General features: G+C 38.1%; 1 protein-coding gene across 1 annotated transcript in view; it reads left to right on the top strand.

The window, feature by feature from the left end:
- The window catches only part of NAD-ME1 (NAD-dependent malic enzyme 1), a 35531-nt gene extending 17041 nt beyond the window's left edge, over window positions 1-18490 (top strand). Inside the window, exons 7-19 of the mRNA XM_077379100.1 lie at window positions 1842-1945; window positions 2058-2141; window positions 4573-4679; window positions 5048-5159; window positions 6576-6689; window positions 9921-9986; window positions 11347-11419; window positions 11494-11580; window positions 17070-17124; window positions 17202-17273; window positions 17371-17433; window positions 17787-17901; window positions 17992-18490. Coding sequence (XP_077235215.1) covers window positions 1842-1945; window positions 2058-2141; window positions 4573-4679; window positions 5048-5159; window positions 6576-6689; window positions 9921-9986; window positions 11347-11419; window positions 11494-11580; window positions 17070-17124; window positions 17202-17273; window positions 17371-17433; window positions 17787-17901; window positions 17992-18066 — 1127 coding nt within the window. The 3' untranslated portion in view covers window positions 18067-18490. The remainder of the gene's footprint in view (window positions 1-1841; window positions 1946-2057; window positions 2142-4572; window positions 4680-5047; window positions 5160-6575; window positions 6690-9920; window positions 9987-11346; window positions 11420-11493; window positions 11581-17069; window positions 17125-17201; window positions 17274-17370; window positions 17434-17786; window positions 17902-17991) is intronic.
- The last annotated feature ends 3471 nt before the right edge of the window (window positions 18491-21961 follow it).

Here is a 21961-nt window from a genome sequence, read left to right on the forward strand (position 1 = left end):
TACATAGTCCTTTCATAACTAGTGGTGGATACTCAAAAAAATCATCATCATCCAAGTATTTACATTAGTGGCATTGGGCAATTCTATTATACATAGCTTCCCAATAAATCAAATTTATTATAGCTGCACATACTAATTATCAGATCAAATTTCGATTTATTTTCTGATTCCATAGGTTTATCTCCACTCATTCTCAAATATCCTCGCCAAAATCAATTCCCATCTGTGTGAAGTTATGGCATGTTGAACAAACTTCTATTGAATCACTTCATAATCCCATTGGACCGGTTGGTGTCTAGTGGAAGACATGCATAACTTCCCCATTCATACAGGGACAACAGCCCTCAAGAACTGGCCTCTCTGGACAAAACAAAGTTTCCTCCCAACCAATCCCACCTAAGCAAGAAACAATCCAAAATATCCATATTTGACCAAAACATAGGTTAATGAGTTCCTGTGCGGGGTTTTTCCTGATTTCCAAACCTGAAACATAATGTTCTGAAAATTCCTCAAACATAATGTTCTGAAAATTCCTCCTGGAACAAAACAGGAAAACCCCGCACTGGAACTCATTAACCTATTTTCTGGTCAAATATGGACATTTTGGATTGTTTCTTGTTTATCAAATTTTCCTATAAATCTTAGATGCCCTTAAGGGTCTATTTGCATTAAAAGCATCCCCAATCATATTGGGCTTGTGGTGGACCTGGTGGTCATGGTTTTAAATTTCGGTTTCGATTTCAGTCACCACAGAAGCGGAAATGTTTCTGTTTCGGTTAGAAAATTTGGTGGAAATCTTGTAAAATCACAGAAATGTATGAAAACATATGCATGTGATAGAATTTTAAAATGAAACTTCAGGAAATGCTAGTATAAGCACAAATACACACTTAGAAACCATCACTTGTGATCTGGAATGGTAAGATCAACATTCCTGACAATTACCTTTGAATGCACAAGAGTCATGATGAAGCAATTCTCCAAATAACCCAAATCTCGTTGCTATATATATATATATATGCTTAGTAGTATGTATTGGCGCAACCCAGACAAGCTTCCTTCAACATACTGCATGTCAGAGGAAAGACCTGAATGAGCCCAATTGTATTGTGTACTGAGAAAAGTAGTGAATGTACCCATTCTCGTGCCTTGTATTTGAGCAATCTTCTTTCGAAGTAATATTAGACAAAACCTATTGGAAGGGGGCCCGAGCACCATGTACAGGTGGAAGGTTCTTTTGACAAGTCTCATGGTACTATCACTAGAACACAGAGTATTTATGAAGCTGTCTCCAGCCAACTTTGTTAGCACATACTCTTTGCATCACACATAGAAATATTGGTCACAACTGGATAGTGGCTTGCTCTACATTTCTATTATGATCCTTGTGGTATGTACTGTCAAAGATGTTCAAAATGTCTTAATAGGTGCTGGACTGTTTATGGAACTTCCCAAACTTTGTCCTTTCACAATAACAATTATGTACACACACACACACACACACACAGTCACACACACACACACACACAGTCACACACACACACACACACACACAGTCACACACACGCACACACACTCGTTTTAGAATTTTTTTGTGTTCCTTTATTTTTATTGCTTCTTGACTCTCACCTGCACCTTATTGTACAGCAATTATTATGCCTGTCCGTGTTCCTTTTTTATATTAGAATGTGACCCATTAACAGGCACACATTTACAAGACAATTATTATATTTTGTCCTTGTTGCCATTGATCTTGTGTTCTTCTCACCTTAATGCTGTGCAAATCTATCATTATCTCTATCATTTATTGATGAATTTATCTAATTATTGCTTGTCTAAAGACCTAGGATTACAAGAGCACCGCCTTGATGGCGAGGAGTACTTGTCTGTTATTGACGAATTCATGGAGGCTGTTTTTACTCGTTGGCCACATGTAATTGTACAGGTAATCTGAAATAATTTGTACATGTTTGCTATAATTAGATGTTCAAACTCTCTTAATTACTTTTATTGATTACAATGATTAGGAAATACTAACAGGATCTAGCCTCATGTAGTTTGAAGACTTTCAAAGCAAGTGGGCATTGAAATTGTTGCAGCGTTATAGGAATACTTATCGAATGTTTAATGATGATGTTCAGGTAAACAACTTGCTTTATTGCATTCATGGCACTTTAGTTCACTGGTCACTATGATTTAATAACTGTTTATTTCTTTCTTAACTTCTGTTGGGAAAGTTGCCTTGTTTCCCACACAGTTTCCTTGTGGTGGGAAACTAAAATTAGAAGTTGGGTTTGCTTAGGTTTTGGGAAACTCAACTCAACTAAAGATATAAAAACTCTTTTAAACGACAAAGGGTAGTGGCGGCTGGATTAGGTGGGGAACATGGGGCCAATTTGGAGTAGGTGGTGTTCTTAGAGATGAGAACAGCTTGACGTCATGGGCGTTCTCGGGCCCCATTGGGATCAATGACTCCAAGGCAGCAGTCAGAGCCATCTTGCAGGGGATTAGATTATTGGAGAGGAACAGTATGGACAAGGTGATGGTGGAGGGGGTTTCTCTTAATGTCATCAGGTGGCTTAAGAGATCCCAAGCCCCTCCTTGGAGATTTGCCTCTTACTTGGACGAGATTCAGGTTCATCGATTTCCTTCCGTCATGTCAAGGGATCGGCTGATAGCGATGCCGATAGGCTTGCCAGGGCATGGGTTTCTAAAGAGAGCTTTGAATTGTTTGACTATCTCCCCCTTTGAGGCTTACGTTGATTCCGGGTCTATTTCAGAATCCCTACTTGCCGAGTCTAATGGATTGTTTGTTTTTCCTTTTTTCTCATCTGTATTGATCTCCTTGGTCACGGGTCTTCCTGCTCTGCTTTTTAATAAAATTTTTGCCATTAAAAAAACAACAACTACGGTACAAATCAGATTCACCGATTCGGTACGTCTTGGAAATCCAAAACTTCAAAACTTGGTGTAGTCATAATTTTAACGTGAATCTTTTGTAATTTCATGTCCTCTGGTATTGTCACATTGCTACTTCCTACTCCCTACTCATTACAACTTCAGTTTTACCATTACTGGCAAAGATCGTAATGGTTATCCATCTACGAATATTACCATGAGGCCATCTGTTTCATTTTATCTTTTCCTGTCAACTTACCTTTTTTTTTTTGAATGGTTTCCTGTCATTCTTACCCTATTAGTCGTGAATCAGTGAACTTTTCGTATATGACCTAGTTATTTTAGTATAGTGAAAACAGCAATGATAAATGGTTTCTGTTGTTGTTCAGGAAAAAAGAAAGAGAAATATTTACCTCAGCAACTGAAATTATTTTTACTGAGATTATCCCTTTTGAGTGTTAGGCCTAGGTGGAGCACTGTTATCACCGGTTGCACAAGTGGAGAAGGGTGACATTTTTGCTGAGATTATCCCTTTTGAGTGTTAGGCCTAGGTGGAGTACTGCTATCACCGGTTGCACGAGTGGAGTAGGGTGGTCTACTTGTCCCTACATTGGCACATGTGGTGAAACCCTATGCTACACGATGAGGGTTTTTTTCTTGGGTAAATCTCAGGGCAAGTGGACTGTCCTTTCTCCTTGCCAGTGGGTCCAAGGCCGAGTTATGAAGTATTTCTCTCTTTTTTTTATACCAATTGCAAGTTGGAAGACATTGGATGTTATGAGTTACCCTTTAAGAGATTTGGTTACCATGTTATCATACACCAGACCAACTTGATGAAAGTTTACATGGCGTGGCACATTATCCAGAGAAGGAATCTACTTTTCATCAGCTGATACTACTGTATTTCTATGCACGTGTTGGAAATCTTCTGGTCCATAGAGACCATACTTGTTTTGCTTAAATAATATGTTTTTACAAGCTTGATACTGGCATCTGAAAACTTACATGTAAACTATTAGTCCCTCAACCAAGAAGTCAGAGGTCCAATCCAGCTTACCTATCAAAAAAAAAAAAAAAAACTTTATACATGCCCTTTTGGATAGTTTTCTGCATGCCATTTTTGATTTCTAAGACGGACTCTTACCCTCCTTCCTAAAAGATACTTACTAGGCCCACTTGTGCCTCGTGTGATTAGATCCATTGAGCTGAAATGGCAACCATGAGTCCGGCCAAATGCCAATGAGAACGCCTTGATTGGATGACCCTAGGACATGTATGTGAAATCAAAACCATTGATCATGTAATACATTATGAGGCTGCCCACATTGACTGGGTCCCGTCCTGAATGGACATCCCATGTGCAAGATAAAGGACTACAAAAATCAAGGGTTTAAATTTTATAGGTGGAACCCTAAACATATTAAAATTTCTTAGTATATAATACATGCACATTATGTATATAATATATACCTTTCAATATATACGTATATATCTATCTCTCTCTCTCTCTCTCTCTATATATATATATATATATATATATATATATGCAGAGAGAGAGAGAGAGAGAGAGAGAGAGAGAGAGAGAGAGAGAGAGAGAGAGAGAGAGAGAGAGAGAGAGAGAGAGAGAGAGACGCACACACTTCTGATGCTATGCAATTTCTTTATTCTCCATAGGGTACTGCCGGTGTTGCAATAGCTGGCCTTTTAGGAGCTGTAAGAGCACAAGGAAGACTGATGATTGACTTCCCAAAGCAAAAAATTGTCCTTGCTGGTGCTGGAAGGTTTGATATTGTTCTCATGTTTTGGATCTGAATCACATTAGGATTTTATCTCACTATACAAACTCTTCTTCCGGAGGTGAAAATGTTAATTTAATATGCTTAGTATTTAATTGTGATAAGGAAACCATTTTGAGATTAGAATACGAGTTTTATACTTGGAACACATTTTCATAAAGTTATTCTCTCTGACAACTCTCTAGTGTGTGTGTGTGTAATATTAGATGTGTTCTTATACGTGCGCGGGATGGTGTACGTGTGTGTACACACAGATATAACATTTTGTAGAATAAAGGCATTAGCCAGGTATATATCAAACCAAAAGCATTCTAATAACCTCCACAAAACTTAAAAACCTCATGCTATTGCAGTGCAGGAATAGGAGTTGCCAATGCTGCAAGGAAAACGATGTCAAGGATGCTAGGCAATAATGAATCTGCATTTGAAAGTGCACGGAATCAGTTCTGGGTTGTTGATGCCATGGTGAGTATAAGGGATATTCACTTAATAATTCAGGAAATCATCTTCTAGATGTCTCTCATACAGTATGAAGTGAAATAAGGACATGGTTCGTAATTTAAGTTGCAGATTGTAACCAGTGTGGCAATATTATGCTGTGTGCATTTTGACTCTTAATTATTTTTTTTTGAAACCAAGTTTAGTCATTGCTTGCTTCTGCTGCATATTAGTCCATGCACAGAAAAGATCCACAAAGCGTGTTCTAAGTTACTGGAAAGATCATGCTCCTAGATCGTATTACATCATTGTCTTGACTGAAAGATCCACAAGCCTTGAGGTCACTTACTTATGTGATTAATTACAAATGACTTAGATGGACCCTATCACTTAAGATTTTTGTAATACAACTGTGGGCCCCATTTTAAACACCTACAAATTAAAGAGACTAAATGATATTGCTGGGAAAAGACCATGATACCCCTCATATAACTAAAGGGACTTTAAAGGCACCTAAAAATTAAAATTTGGACCTCAGGGTGGATCCCATCAAAAAATTTAACGTGGGAAGACTTTGCCTAAATTTAACCAGATCTCTGTTTTTTTATGATTGACAAAAAATACCATTACAAAAGAACTTTAGGAGTACAACGCTATGACAGGAATGATGACTCCTGCATGCGCAAGGACATTTTTTGGATACACCATCTCTGGTTTACCAAGGAGTCAAGCTCAGATTTCATGGCAATAGAAACAATATCTCTATTTTCTTGCTTCAGCAATATTTTTCATTATGCTAGAGGATAACAAATTCTTTTTTATTTATTCCTGACAAGTGAATACTGCAAACACACTAGGTAGCTCTCATAATATTACCAAGACCAAGCTATTTTTCTCTTCCTTCTCGTCATGTTATATTTCTTTGTTCAAACTTCAAAGGCTTCCATGTGAATAGGAAAGAGAATTTGGTGAACATCATGTTTCGTGAGGTGATTTGTCCTCTTGTTCATATTTTGGCTGATGTTCTGGTTAAGCATCATGTTTCTAGAGGTGATTTGTATGTAATGGTTCCTTACCTTTTGTTCATATTATTTGTCTCTTGTACTTGGCCTCTTTCTCCCCTTTATCAATAAAGTTGATATCACTGATTAAAGAGTGGCCCATAGTAGCATTTGATGTTCTTGCAGATGTTGCTTTATTTATATATTTTTGTGAATAAATGTTTGAAAGCCTACATTCCTAGGTAATTCTTTTCAAGTCACATGTTTGTATCCCACCACCCTGAAGCAATTGCTAATTGCTTGTTTAAAATGTAGCATATTGTGTTTCATTCCTATATTATCTATAGATAAGTCTCTTTATGCCTTCATAATATACAAATAATTGTTTATATCTTATTTGGGATAAATTGCAAATAACCTCTTATTGCTTGTGGAAGCACAGGGCTTGATAACAGAGGCTCGCAACAATATCGATCCAGATGCTTTGCCATTTGCTAGAAAGCTTAAAGAAGTTACCCATCAAGGTTTAACAGAAGGAGCTAGCCTAGTCGAAGTGGTAAGTATATCCTATGGGTGTTATACGTTGGAGCACTACGTACCGATAACAAACAAATATTTCCAAAGTGATTTCTCCTGTTGTGTGTGTGTTTTTTTTTTTTTGCTTAAAATTGTTTTATTATAAGTTGTGGATGAATGATTCTTTTTTTCCTTTGCGGTGATAAAAAAAATATTAAAGTTAGAAAAAATTATAGTAGGGGCAGAAACTGCCCTGCATATAAGGAATCTATTTTAGATAATCTCTTGTTTACTGAGCAGTTTTAACTTCCTATTACAATATGAACAAAATAAATGCTCTAACTGTCTACTTGTTTCATTGTTTTCATCTACACCATGAGCAAATTTTCACATTTTGATCCATGACCATGTCTTCTTCGTTAGATTGAGTGGAACTTCACCACAAGCTTTACCGTGTCCCATATCCCATTAATGAGTATGCAGAGGCCATGAGCCTGGTTTTAAATTTTGATTGGCATAGAAATGGAAACGCTTTGCTTTCGATTCGAAATTTCGGTGGACATCCTGTAAAATCACTGAAACATATAGAAACAAATGATAGAATTTAAAGATGAAACTTTAGGAAATGCCAGAATAAGCACAAATACATACTTAGAAACCATCACATAAGCAAGACTAGCATCCATAATGATTTAAAAACATCGAACACTTAGTGACATGCACTGTCACACACGTCTGATAATTTAGTTCATACCACATTTCACATGTTATTAAATATTTATGCATAACGCATGCACCACATTTCACATGCAGTTCATATAAATATAATTATGTAATACATATTGATATAGTATGGCACTACCACTCTTTCGATTTTGGTTTATGCATTTTGGTCGTTTCAGTTTCGGTGGGGATGGAAGTGGAAACATTGCAGTCGTTTCGTGTTGGCTCGGCAGAAATTTAAAACCATGGGCATGAGAAGAGCACCCACTTCCACCTAACTCGAGTCTTTTACAGCAATAGGTCCCTAGAAACCTTCGTAACCCCCCTCCCTTCTTTTTTTCCTCCTCATCATTCCTTAACATTCTTCTCACCCTCGTCATCCCTGGATTTCCCAAGGGAGTAGCCAATAAGATTGAATTTAATGACAGTTGTAGGAGGGGGAATCCATCTGGTAGTCCTCAAGTTTCTGGTTTTCATCAACTTCTATGAATTCATGGTCTGTTAAGCCCCGTAATTCTTCCCTAACTAGTGCACAATTGATAATTTTTGATGTACTTTATATTGTTTTCACTTGAGACTCATTCTCCTCAATCAGCCCCACTTCCTCTCTCTTAAAATCTTTGATAGGACCGCAAACGTCATTACCCAAAGGAGATCATTATCATTCCCAAGATGGATAATTATCCGGCCTTTAGGAAGGCTCATGTTTGAGTCCTGAATGACTCTTCGCCTCTCTCTTTTAAATGATTAGAGACTATTTTACATGATCTTAGAGGCTAAGGACCAATGTTGCTTAGAAAGGGATTGATTTTTGTTAAAGTATAAAAGATAAATAACGCCTTTCTTCAACAGCTTAAGCTATTGGAGAAGTTGGTAAGTTAACATGGTATCAAAGCCAAAGGTCTCGAGTTCAAACCTCCCGGATAGCGAAAATCCACATGCAATGGTTAGCCCAAAGTGGGACCACATGTGCCACGTGTTTGCCAAGTGGGCCACACGTGCGGGGGAGTGTTAAAGTATAAAAGATAAATAACGCCTTTCTCCAACAGCTTAAGCTATTGGAGAAGTTGGTAAGTTAACAATTTTAAATTCCTCATAGATACACATATCCTCTCTTCTTACACACATCGAAACCCGAGATCCTTCTTTCTTTTATTTATAGTTCGCGATTCCATCTTCTTTTCAAACCCCTAATCTCTCTTTTCTTTCTTGAAAAATCCTGTAACGACGGATCACTACCAAAAGAAAGAAATCTGAATAATTATACAAATTTTTTTTTGAAACAAGATATCACTAAGAACTCAAAAAACATTAGTTTAATATCCAATTTAATTGCTAACATGCATAACAAGTACCTCCTGGGGATTATTGCTAAATCCACCAACATCAGAATTATAAGAGCTCAACAAAAGTTACTCGAGAAATACAAAACAACTATGTAAACCAAATAACATTCAACTGAAATGAAAGTAATAACATCAGACAGTGTCACCTGTCCAGGCTAAGCAGCATATCCAATAAACACTGCTCTCTCACTCTAGGCATCCCCACGTGACCCGGACTCATCATATGCAGCATAACCTGTAATTATATATAGGCGTGAGTCTCTCATCATGAAACTCCGTAGGGTCCTACGTCATAATCTCTAAACTTCACAAGAGGATAAAAATCAGAATTTAAAGCACCGTCCATTTTAATCTCCACAAATCGAAGGGTTAGGATGATCATATGGAGATGATTTTTGGGCACACCCTATCTATATCGGGGCCCATCACATGAATGGTTTGCATCACCCAAACAATTATCTCAGGGTTTGCATCATCCATTATAGATAGGGTTAGGATGATCATGTGGAGATGATTTTTGGGCACAAATCAAAGGTTCAGGATGATCATATCGAAGGGTTAGGCTTGAGTTCAAACATACATCAATAATGCAGCCTCCATGTCCCTTTAATCTATACACGACAGGCAAGAGTCACTTAAGGAGGCAGAAGCCAAGTACTCCTTGCCATTTTAGTTTTCCCGAACCTATAAATTTGTCTTTCCATCATGTCTGAAGAACTTTTAGGAATGTCTCCGTTGTTTTAAATTTCTTGTATCATCAGCTTTGTAGGCAAAGTATTTGCAAAGTTCCGTAGTTTTGATTATTGCAGAAAATATTTTTGAGTCATTTTATTCGCCTATTCTTCAACTTGTAAGGCTAGTCTTAGTTAACATTCATTTAATAAATGCCCTGCTCGGCCTTCCCTTTTTTTAATGAAATTTGAAATTTGCTGCCATTCAAAAAATATTCATTTAATAAACGCAATTTCAGTTTACACACATTCAATGAATAGCCACTATGTTTTTCATGACCTGAGTTCGGTTACAATTAAGGTACAGAAAATGTGTGATAGGAAAAATCTGATTGACAGTGTGTGCTCTGTTGAGAACATTGATCTAACTATTTCTATTGTGCTAATTACTAATCACATCAGAGCTTTTGTTCAAAGTACCTTTAGTTATGTTTGAGTGTGAATGCTGAAAATTGAACGTGTGATAATCAGGTTAAAAAAGTAAAGCCCGATGTACTCCTTGGGTTATCTGCAGTGGGGGGTTTGTTCTCCGAAGAGGTAAGGAAGAGTTTTTTTAGCACAAAGATCTTCTGATGAACTTGTCTTCCACGTGTCATTATTATGTTTTTAACTGGAGATTGAAGAGTAGATTGATGCTTTGTCAAAAAGGCAATAAGAAATGGCCCAAAGTGGCTTATTCATTATAAAGATTCACGTGACGAGCTCATGTTTGGCTTCCCTTGCTAAAAATCATTGCAACAAAAAACAATCACTCTCTGGAAAGCTTCAAAAAATAATTTGCTTGTATATGGAGAATTTTGTGCGCTTTCCAGTCCTAGAATATTAACAATTATCTCATACATGGATAAGGTGGCCAGTCAAATTGCTTCTGTGAGGTTAATTTATATTTTGTAGTCATTATGACATTGTTTAATTTTTTAGGTTCCTAGCTTTTTAGCCACACGCATGCACGTATAGACGTATGTATGTATGTATGTATGACCTAGAAGAGTACTAGGATGGCCAAGAGGAGCCATACTTTGAACTTGGGAAGGAATCATAATGAAGATCTTATTTTTGAGAAAAGTTTGACACGGAAAAATTAGTCATTAAGTTAAACACAGTCCACACTCCATAATAGTGAAGGGAAATTATATTTGCTGCTACTGTTTGCTACCATACAAGTTTAAGGAAGACGTAAAATGAGGAAGAAAAAAAAAGAAAAGAAATGGGAAAATGTTGAAAGGAAATACTATTTCCTGCTACTGTTTGCTATCATAAGTTAAAAGATGTAAAAGGAGGAGAAAAAACAAGAAAAGAAATGGGAGAATGCTTTCATGGGAAATTTCTTTGGTATTTGATATATTCCTTTCCATCTACAAGAAGATTTTTGGATACTTCTCAGGTGTCAAAAAGAAATAGAAAGGTCTTTCACGTGAGGATTAAAAAATTAAAATTGTAATTTGGTTTCTGATTTATTAGGTAAAGTTTTTGTTTTACAGAATCAGATGTCTTGCATATAATTTAATCATTATCCATTAAAACTAGTTATTTGTTGGTTGGTGGTTGATGGTTTTTATTATGTAGACTTTTAGTCCATTCTGGTATCATACATATTTCTGAACTTTAAGATATTTCTTGGCTGGTAAATGCACGAATGTTTCCTCTCATGTACGTTATTAATTGATATTTTTGTAAAAATAAGTTAATCTGTGTTATTCACATCTTTTAAGCAAGTAATGATTAGTGATTAACTGATTATGCAATATTTGAACAGGTTTTATCCTTACCCTTGTTGTGATATTCTTACTCAAAATGGTGTATGAAATACTTTAGTAGAGAACAACCCACAGAAAAGTAAAAGTTAATATGAGCTTTTTACTTGACAATTTGATATTATTTATTGTACTATTTATAGGTTTTGGAGGCCCTTAAAGATTCAACTTCTACCAGACCAGCTATTTTCGCAATGTCAAATCCTACAACAAATGGTATGTGAACTCAGACCACTATATAAGTTTGCTTTTGCACTCATTAGTTTGTTTCTGAATGCTTTGCATCACAGCTGAATGCACCCCACAGCAAGCCTTTTCTACTGTTGGTGGCCATATTGTATATGCAAGTGGAAGCCCGTTCCAGGACGTAGATCTTGGTATGTCTTATTATGAATTTTGAAACCCATCATTTATATTATCTTTATAATCATGTTCCCATGCTTACTATTTACAATCGTGTTCCTAAATTCAACTAAGGTCTCCTTTCCCTGTTTTTTTTCGGAATGGTAAGAATAAATTACATTCAAAGAAAAAGACCAAGGAGGTCTATACAAGGGAAAGGGGGCGGCCCAGTGCATGAGGCTCCTGCAATTGCAAGGTATAGGGAGGGCTAGATGTACGCAGCCTTACCACTGCTTTGCAAAGAGGCTGTTTCCATGACTCGAACCCGTGACCACCAGGTCCCAATGGAGCAACCTTACCGTTGCGCCAAGTCTTGCCTTCTAGGTCTATTCAAGGGAACAAGAACAAAAAGAAACAACAAAGGCCATCCCGTTTGGGGAAGAATAATACAAAACCACCCGAAACGTTAGTCAAGGAGGAAGATAATCGAACAACTCCACCTCCTCCCTCGAAACCCTAGATCTAGCCAGAGAATTAGCTACCGAATTAGCTGAACAACGGACATGGTGAAATGATACAGTAGCCCCCTGCCACTCTATCTTGGATCTCGTCAAAAAAAGAAGCAAACCGACAAGGATGCGAATTGGACTCCTTCAACCATCTAATCACATTAAGCGAGTCACCTTCCACCTCCACTTTATCAAGGTCAAGGTTCTCTAGCAATTTTATACCATGATGGACCGCTCGCACTTCAGTTCAGCCTTACTCGCATCTGCCAAGCCATGGGGCCTGAAAAAACCCACACCACCAAACCCTGATCATCCCTAAGCACACCTCCAATCCCAGAAGGACCCGGATTTCCCAAATCGGAGCCATCAAAGTTTAGCTTAAGAAATCCGGCCCGCGGTGGTTCCCAATCTTGAGCAATATCTTACTCCCATTCAGACAGGGCTGGCAATTTCACCCGTAAAAACGAGGATCCGCCCCGCCCCGCCCTGCGCGAGGCGGGGACTTGAAAAATTCCCTGGAGCGGGGACATGGCAGGGACGGGGATCGCTTTGGGCCACCCCGCCCCGATTCAATACCTTACATTATGTCATTATAAGTACATAATATGCATTATAAAAAAAATTCCAAATCCACCCTTTTGGCCTTTGCCTTTTAGTGTGCGGGGCGGGATGAGGATTAGATATTCCCCGTGGGACGGGGATTCCCCGCCATCCCCGAAGCGGGGTGGGGCAGGGACGGGGAATGCAACATCCGGCGCCAACCCGCCCTGTTATAATGACCTAATGATGCAGGACGATCGATGGAAGGAGTGATACTTCGCTCTGATACCAAATCTAATGCAGGATGAATCTATAGAAGGGGTGTTAGGGGTGAAAATGATGGGTAAAAATTAGGGTTTTGGGTCCTAAATTTTTTGATGAAATTGGAAAAATATTTCTACTAGGTTTAGGTTAGGCTTAGAAGAGTGCAGATGTATGCCGAGAAGGTGTAAAATTTGTTTTGGGACAAACAAAAAGGGCGTAGGGTATGAATGGATTTTAATGATGTTTTTAAGGTAGGAATTTTTTTACAGTTGCTATTTTAGGGGTTTTGTGTAGATGATAGGTAAAAAATAATTCAAAAGAGGTTTTGGATGAGATTAGTGGAGGATTGAGGTTCCCGAGAAGATGGTTTATGGGAAAAAAACCAACAAAAGAAAAGAAATATGAAATAGATACATAGCAAAGTTGAAATTTCACTAACCAAAACCCAAGGCATTGCACCAAGGGGTTTCTAAGCATCACACCTTAAGGAAGATCAAGAGATGACACCTTGGCAAGGAGTGGAAATCACATCCACCGAATAAAAGAAGCTTTCCAAATCTCCATTCAATCATCATTCATTAAAAGAAAAGTATCTTGAGGCTTACAATTTTCAAGAAAAAGAAGAGAACTAAAAAGTTCTAAAACCATAAACAAAACCTAACACTTTTGGACTAAAATATCCTCTAATGACTTCAAACTCTCTCCCCACTTAGAATTCCTGACATATATGTATGGAGCCTTAAAAATTAAAATACGGACCCTAGGATTGTCCTCATCACCTAATTTGCAAATTTTCATGGCGAATATAACCCTATAGGGTATCCCATTCTTGACATTTCGATACTCAAAAAAAAAAAAAAAAACCCTATAGGGTGTACTATTGATGTTAACATTATCTTTTGATATCTTTTGTGTCTATTTTTTGTTAGTTGAATAAGAAAGAATGGAGGGAAACGGGGAAGGTGAAGAAAAATGATCGACCTCCTCCCCTCTTTGTGTTATGTTAAAGTCATAAGTATCAAAACAGCTAAGATACCCTTATTGGATAAATTAGCTTGTAGTATGATTTCTAATACTCCTATCATCCATGCCCAGCTTGTTACAAATCATTTAAAACTGACTTCTAAGCCCCTTAATGAACCCATCACCAAGTTGTTATTTAGACTTAATAAATGGAGTATTTATCTTCTGACTCATGACCATGTCTTTGATGAAAAGTCAGTCAACCTCAATGTGCTTGGTTCTTTCATGAAATACAAAGTTGTTGGTAATGTAGATGGCTGTCTGATTGTCACAAATAGGACAGCTAGATGGCTACCCAAATTGATCTCTCCAGAACAAGGTGCTTTTGTGAAAGACAGAATGACAACGTAGCAGAGTTTTAAAACTCTCCCGCATCATCATGGACTCCCCCGAGTCGACTCCCTTTTCCCTTGGTCACGTTCCGTATTTTGCCCTACACCGTCAATAAAAACTCCTTTAGACTCTCCCGAGTTATGACCACGTCAACCGAGTACTCAGCCGCGTCAACCGCGTTCTTAGCCTCGCCTGCGCCGAGTCGACAAGGATTTTCATGGCTGTATTTTGACCCACATTCGCGTTTTTAAACACTGCAACGTAGCAATTGCCCAAGAAATGATGACAGGTCTCAGACATAAAGTTGGTGTGGGGACTGTGATGATGAAAATCAATATGGCCAAAGCATTCGACCGAATTAGCTGGAGCTTTCTTCAAGGTGATCAAACACATTGTGGCTTCGCGGATGATTTTGTGATCTTCTCAAACGGCTGCAAACCAGGATTGAAAAGATCGTGGTTCCTCAATAAGTATGAAAAGGCATCAGGGCACAAGATAAACCAATACAAGAGCTGCTATGCAGTGGCCGAAAATTCTCTCCCTCAAGGATCAAAATTATCGAGGAAGTCATTGGTTTTAGCAGGAAAAAGTCTCCCATTACATACTTAGGGGCCCACTCTACCCCAGAAGACTCAAGGTGGCATATTTTGAAGAGTTGATTGGAAAAATCAGTTCGAGACTAAAAGGTTGGAAAGTGAAGCTACTGAATTCGGGAGGCAAGCTTATACTATTAAACCATGTCCTAAACAGTATCCCAATCTTTACTCATCCCCCCAAGCAAGTGTTGAGGAGAATTGATTCTCTCCTAGCAAACTTCTGGTGAGGAGAAAGTGAGAGAGGTGAGAGACGCCACTGATTCTCTTGGGATCAGATAGCAAAACCAATGGAAAAGGGAGATTCACAGATGTCTTTTGAAGGCCAGAAGCATCAGAGAGATTCGAAATTGAAAGCTTTGGTTTATCACTTGATGTCATAATTCCCGCAAAGGAAATCAGAACCTTACACGGGAGATATCTCTTACGAAAATGAATTGCCTAGACATGATGACACACATTAGATCTACCAAAATGCAACACCCATATATCATGGTTTGTCACAGTTCCTGCATTTTGTACTAGGACAGAGCTACACTCAGATTTGTTCTAGATATGCATCACTCTGGTATAAATATCGCATCAAAGGTTGTATAAATCTGCACGCAGCACCAACAACATATGTATATTGTATGGCTTTCACTAGTGTGAATCTTCACTCAGCACAAATCTGAGTGAAACTCCAAATATGATTAAATGAAGAAGATTTGGGATAAAATGAAACTCTTCCATACCCGATTTAGGAACAATTCTATATCAAAAGAATTATTTTGAAAAATATTACCCTTTTTTTGAAAAATAGTACTTGAAATAAAGTTTAGTGACATTCCTTTATTTAAATCCTATATTGTTTTTTTCTCATTATCATCATAGATGGGATCACCTTTGATTTAAAGAAAGCTCATTTTCATGCTTTCCATCATGTTCTAGAACCAACTTTTTATTTTCTTTATGAGAGTACACTAGATGCTTTTGTTTTTTTTTTGATGAGTAAGCTGGGGTTAGGGGGACCCCGGCCAGATATATTAAGTAAGATAAAGAGAACATGAATTACAAAGGGGCCCTAAAACAACGCCATGACAGAAAAGATACATCAAAAAGTAAAAACAACTAACGGCCCGGGGCCATTTGATTGCAAAAGCATAATGGTGATATATCCCAATAATAAAGAAAACCACCAAGCACCGGAGAGGAAGACCAGATGAGAAGAGTAAAAGATGAGGCCTAGATAGACCATCTTCTCCACCCAACAAAGCAGCAACAGGGAATCTACCCAGTAATCTGAGGAGTCTAACAAAAAAAAAGACCATTCCAGTTAACCTATTTCCTATTGTAGGTGGCTCCCTCATAGTCATTTTTAAGAAATACACTAGATGCTTAGGAACAAGTCTTTGATTGAACATCATCATTACTATCTGATACATACATAAATTTTGAATTCTTTAATGTCTTTTAAAAATCTCTATAAATTGAGAAAATTCAGACCTTCCTCTTTGGAAGGTTGGGTTTAAAATATTTATAGAGAGACTTTTACATGCAATTTACCATGGAACTTAGGTATTATTACCTTGACCTTGTTTCTGCATTGAAATAGAATGAACTTTATAACAATGCATCCAAGATATCAATCAACACGATCTTGACCTCAAAATTCACATTTGAACCCCGTTGTCAATTAAATGGGTTGATGTCAGTGCCTCCTCCATTCAACTCCTCATCAACATCTTCTTCTTGGTTCCTATACACAAGGTGAATCCACAACTAGTATGACTCTATGTATCCTTTGCAAGGCTCCATGGAAGACTCCTTCCAAATGATCAATCCTTTTGGTAGAGCAGCAGAGCATCTTTGATGCCACAATGATCCCTCGAACGGTAGCCAAATCAAACTTTTTTTGAAACTAATTTGGTGAAATTAAACTACCAAGAGTCCACCAGAAGTAGAAAAATCGCTAGAGAATTTGACAATCACACCAACACACCAAATCAAATTATGTAAAATAGAACCATAATAAATAAAACATGATTAAAATATGGCAAAACCCAAAACCCAAAGCACATCAATATAATTATATCCTTTGGAAGCATTCAATATGTATCGTCTCCATTCAAATTTATTTCTACAGAAGGAAAGCATAATAACAAATCAATGCCTTCTGCAATCTGCGTTTCTAGTACGAATTATGCAAATAATGTTGATGGAAATTCAGTTATTATTTCTGTTTCCTCCAGCTCGTCATCCTAAACCATTTCATTGTCTCAGGAAATGGTCAGATTGGCCACAGCAACCAGGGAAATAACATGTACCTCTTTCCAGGGTTAGTTATCGTACGTCATTTAGTTAAAAGAAAGTCTAGTGTTCCTCTATCAATATATTGTATATTTCATCATGCAGGATCGGCCTTGGTACCCTTTTATCCGGTGCTCGGGTGATTTCTGATGGCATGCTACAGGCTGCAGCAGAATGGTAGTCTCATTTTACTCTTTTAAAGCCAATCTATCATATTGATTACTTTCAGAGACTAATTAAATGTTTTCTACCTTTCTCTTGAAACCTCTTACAGCCTGGCAGCATATATGAAAGAGGAAGAGCTTCTTAAAGGGGTCATATATCCATCCATTTCCAGGTATATAACAAAGTAACAGCTTTGTGATTGACACTAACTGTTTGGAGTGTATGAAAAACATTTCTAATGGAAAAAAATTTCTTGGGAATTTTCTTTTTCTTTCCACGATTTATAGGGCAATGATATGATTTAGGTTAATTTGGACGGATCTTAACATAAACTATAAGTGTCCCTAAATAAAATTCGAATAGGGTTGGTTCCAATCAACCTCTTCGCGGGTAAAAAAAATTAGGACATTTTTGAAATATTTTCCCTTTCCAACTTTTCCACAAAATTCTTACCATCCAAACAGGGGGTAATGTTCTATGTCCCAACATGGATGTGTTGATCTGTTGCATCTATTGCTTCTGCAGTATACGCGACATAACCAAGGAGGTAGCGGCGGCTGTGGTGAGAGAGGCTGTAGTGGAGGGTCTGGCTGAGGGATACCGTTCCATGGATGCTCGAGAGCTTCAGAAACTAACTCAGGTATCTATTCTTCTGCATGTATCTCTGTGTAATCGTTAGTTTATCTTACTTTTCTGTCTGTCTTCTTAACACATTATCCACGGGTTGAAGGAGGAAACAATAGAATATGTGAAGAAGAACATGTGGGATCCAGTCTATCCAACCTTAGTATACAAACAGGAGTGACCTCCAGCTTTGTGTCATGAGAGGTTTATTTAATCATGGGAGAAGCCACAACAAACAGTTTAATCTCAGCCTCTCAGGTATCAACGTCAAAATCTCCATATATGCGTGGTTTTCTTCAGTGTTCATGTTCTTTTTAATTTCAAAATCATTCCTTGTTTGGTATGCAAACACTGATCCTCCATGTATAGACACTGAAAAAAATCTCAGGCTCCATGTCGGTCGGAACCGAAAGTGGGTCTCACATACCATTAGATCAGTGGAAGGTCAATGTCCTATCCTTGTATTAATAAAGTTAATGGTTGCATTTTCTTTTTCTCTTTTTGGAATGGATGAATGCAGTTGGATACACGATGTTCAACTGTTATACTCAAGAAGGCAGTGATTATTGTTAAAGAAGATGAGCCAGCAAAGTTACCGATGTCAATTTCCTGATTCCCTGTTAACAATTTTGGATGGTCCTTCTATCTTACACATGGGGTGTTTGCCTCATGATGTAATACAAGATCTGGTCCTGTGGAACCCAGAAATTGTCTTTTGCCATTTCTCTTAAAAGTGACTTTCTGCTTATTCATTCTCTTTCCTGAAAAGACAAATAAACGGGGCGTGGAAATATCATCACCCATTTTATTGAAGGTACATCTTGACAGCATATATCTTTGACAGATTTCCTAATTGTTTGTGTATTTACTTAAAGTCTGTGACATGGAAGTTGATTCCCCTGATATCAGCCTTTCACTTTAATGTGAAGAGCTGAGATTAATCTCACTAAAAAACCCACCTTTTAATCTCAGCCTGTAACTACCATTTAAGGGCCTGCTATGTTTGGTTGCTTGTTTTGGGGGGATTGTAGGAGTTTCAAATGTATGAAATCTCCCAGAGATCTCCCCAAAGCATGTTTGGTTGTCATTTACACCTTTGATCACTAGACAACTTCTAGACATCATTATTGGTTTTTATCCTAGGTGGCTCCTACGTGGCGGAGATGTTCCCCCCATAATCTTCTCCCATTTTTTCACCAAAATGGAGAGAAATTTGTTGAAGGAATTAGGAGAAATTCTTGTCTTATTCTTTTTCTCTCTTTTCTCTCTCTTACTTTTCTCTCTCTTCTACCTATATTTTGATAATGACACCCTACATCTTCTGCTAATTTCCTAGCGCAACCAAACACTACTCGCAAATCTCCCTCCTAATATTCTCCCCATCTTCCATTCTTGTCTAATTCTCTCTGACTTATTTTTCTCCTATTCTCCCAGCCACCTACAAGCAACCAAACAGAGCAGCTTCGGATTCCATTATCGAATTGTCCTGTTGACATTCCCAATAAATACTCTCTCTCTCTCTCATACAAACTGCACAAAAATCGAGGTCTGCATTTTATGAAGGATTGACCATTTTCACGAGGCATATGGAGTGATTGGAATTGGAGAGTGATCATTCGAACACAATCTTATGGGACTATGGGCCAAAGGGATTAGATATGGTCCGTAGATAATTGCTGACTTCATGGATGATATTAAAGATATGGGTTTGCGTACCTCTCTCGACCATTCACGTGTAAACTGTAAAATGAGCCTAAAATTGGTTTTACGCCCATTTTATGTGGAATGAAACAAAGCTGATAAACAGAGGCTTAGCAAATTTGGTTCAAGGAAAATGCCGAGGCACTGGCTCTTAGGCTCGTTCCTAGAATCACTCCACCACGCATGTGCCACACCTATCTGATAGTATCGTTTGTTTCGGCAGGTAACCGGAAATCTGGCCAATTGCCATTGAGAACACCTTGATCGGGCGATCCTAGTTCTTTGATCTATCAAGCCTCTTGATAGAGTACAGTATTTTGGTGTTCTTAGGAATGCAACTTGGGCGGGTTGGATTGGGTTGGGTCGGGTCGGGTCCAACCCTAACCTGACCCGAGTTCGAACCCGATGAAGTCCAACCCAACCTAGCCAGAGTTGTTAAGCTTACTAAAAACTAAAAAAATGTCAGGTTTCACTCAGGTTGGGTTGCCCAAGCCCTCAACTCGGGTTCGGTAAACCCAACCCGAACACTACCGCGTCCTAAAAGACAACCCGAACCGACCCAACTTTTTTTTCGGGTTGAACCCAACCCAAGCTGCACCCCTAGCCCCGCAACACCTGCTCATGCTGCACCTTCCAACCTGCTGCTCCTTCCGCTCAGGCCCACCCGGTCCGGAAGAACACAAGAGATGGAAAAAAGCTGAAGTCAATTTGACAAAAACAGAAAAAAGACAAGAAAAGATGTAAAGGGACATGGCATGAAAGTCCTTTTAGTATAATCCTAGATTACTTATTTCTCAGAATCAAACAACGGAAACCCAGGTAAATCTACAGGGGTTTTCCGATTCCTGTCTCCTCCCTATAATCTACTCGTGCAAGTGTTCTTCCTGCTCCAAACAGACCCTAAAAAGGTCGAGTGCATGTACATGTACATGTGTGGGATCCTTGAATTGATAGTAAACATTGATTTGTAGGCCAAGTCATTCTAGTGGTAGGACACAATGCACAAATTTGAGAATGATAGGTGCAGATACCGAAGGTTAGGATCTTCGAGGCACAACCTAACCTAACCTGAGGAAAATTCTTGTCCATAGGATGATCCTAACTCTCCGAATAAACCGATCCGATCATGTAGATGAGGTTTTTTAAGCATTTTTAGTGTCATTAATATCTAATGCTTGCTTTCCTATTTACTTCCCCATGCACGTGTTTCCTAATTTATTTTCATTCACCAACATAAATTTAATTAATTTATATTTCCTTTCATCATTACTCATCATTCAGTTTAAAATTGTTTTTTAATTTAGTTTTACTTTTATGGGCAACTATAAATGGGGGACCAGGCAAAAATTAGTATTGTTGTTCAACACGCTTAGTTTTTGCTAAGGATGTATGACCTACTCTGAATTCCTTGTGTTCCACTTGCTAAATACTTAAGTACTTAAATTTTGAAACACACAATCATATTATTAGAAAATAATAAAAGAGAATTGCTAGCAAAAAACGAAACCCCATTTGATAAAAAAACGGCTTCCTAGTTTTAACCAAATGTGCGCACAATGAACAAGAAGATGGCTTAATCGTTGGGGCAAAATCTAGAGTCAATTAAAATATTCAAATACCCTTTGAGCCTGTTTGGATACCTCAGATTTTGTATTTGGATTTGGAATTGAGTTTTCAGTACAAAATGAATAGATTTGCCAGCTCATGTTGAGGGAGACAGAGAAGGAAGGGGGTAATTCCTGCTGCAGGGAAGAGGGTGAGGGAAACTGCTAGATCTGTGGATTTCCAATTTCTTATTTCCACAGCTTATTTGGAAATCTGATTTTTTTTTTCACTATCAGTTGCTGAATTGGAAATTCAAATTCCAAATAAAAATCTTCTCGGCATCCAACGGGCCCTTATTTTTAGGGTAAATCTTCAGAGTAATACCTAGCTATTTCCTACTCTGATGTCATCAATGCCGACCATAATTTCTCCACTCAGTTGATACTGAGTTGGAGGAAAGTCCTAATGCAAAAGGTGGGTTATCAGCCATTGTAAAAATAGGAGAAATTATATGATGAATGGGCATATAACCAAGGTAATTTGGAATTTGGAAGTATACCGCCCTTGATATTTGAGACAACATCAGCTTCTTAAAAAGTGAGCTGCTGTTGGATCAAATAGCAAGGATAAGATGATGAGTATGTGTTTATACGCCCATTCATCATATAATTTTTAGGAAAATAGATCTAAAGTCTAGGGCGGGCGGCCAGTGCACGAGGCTCTCGCCATTTTATCTAAAGTCTAATGTATATATTGGATTAATTTTTTAATGGCTGAAAAGCCACCTTTTGCCTACGGGACTTTCCTCGGCCCCCTAGAATGGGTTGGCA

This window comes from Tasmannia lanceolata, unplaced genomic scaffold (assembly GCF_043159265.1).
Source record: "Tasmannia lanceolata isolate RefF3 unplaced genomic scaffold, GAP_Taslan_0.1 ptg000005l, whole genome shotgun sequence".
In the NCBI taxonomy this organism is placed as follows: Eukaryota; Viridiplantae; Streptophyta; class Magnoliopsida; order Canellales; family Winteraceae; genus Tasmannia; species Tasmannia lanceolata.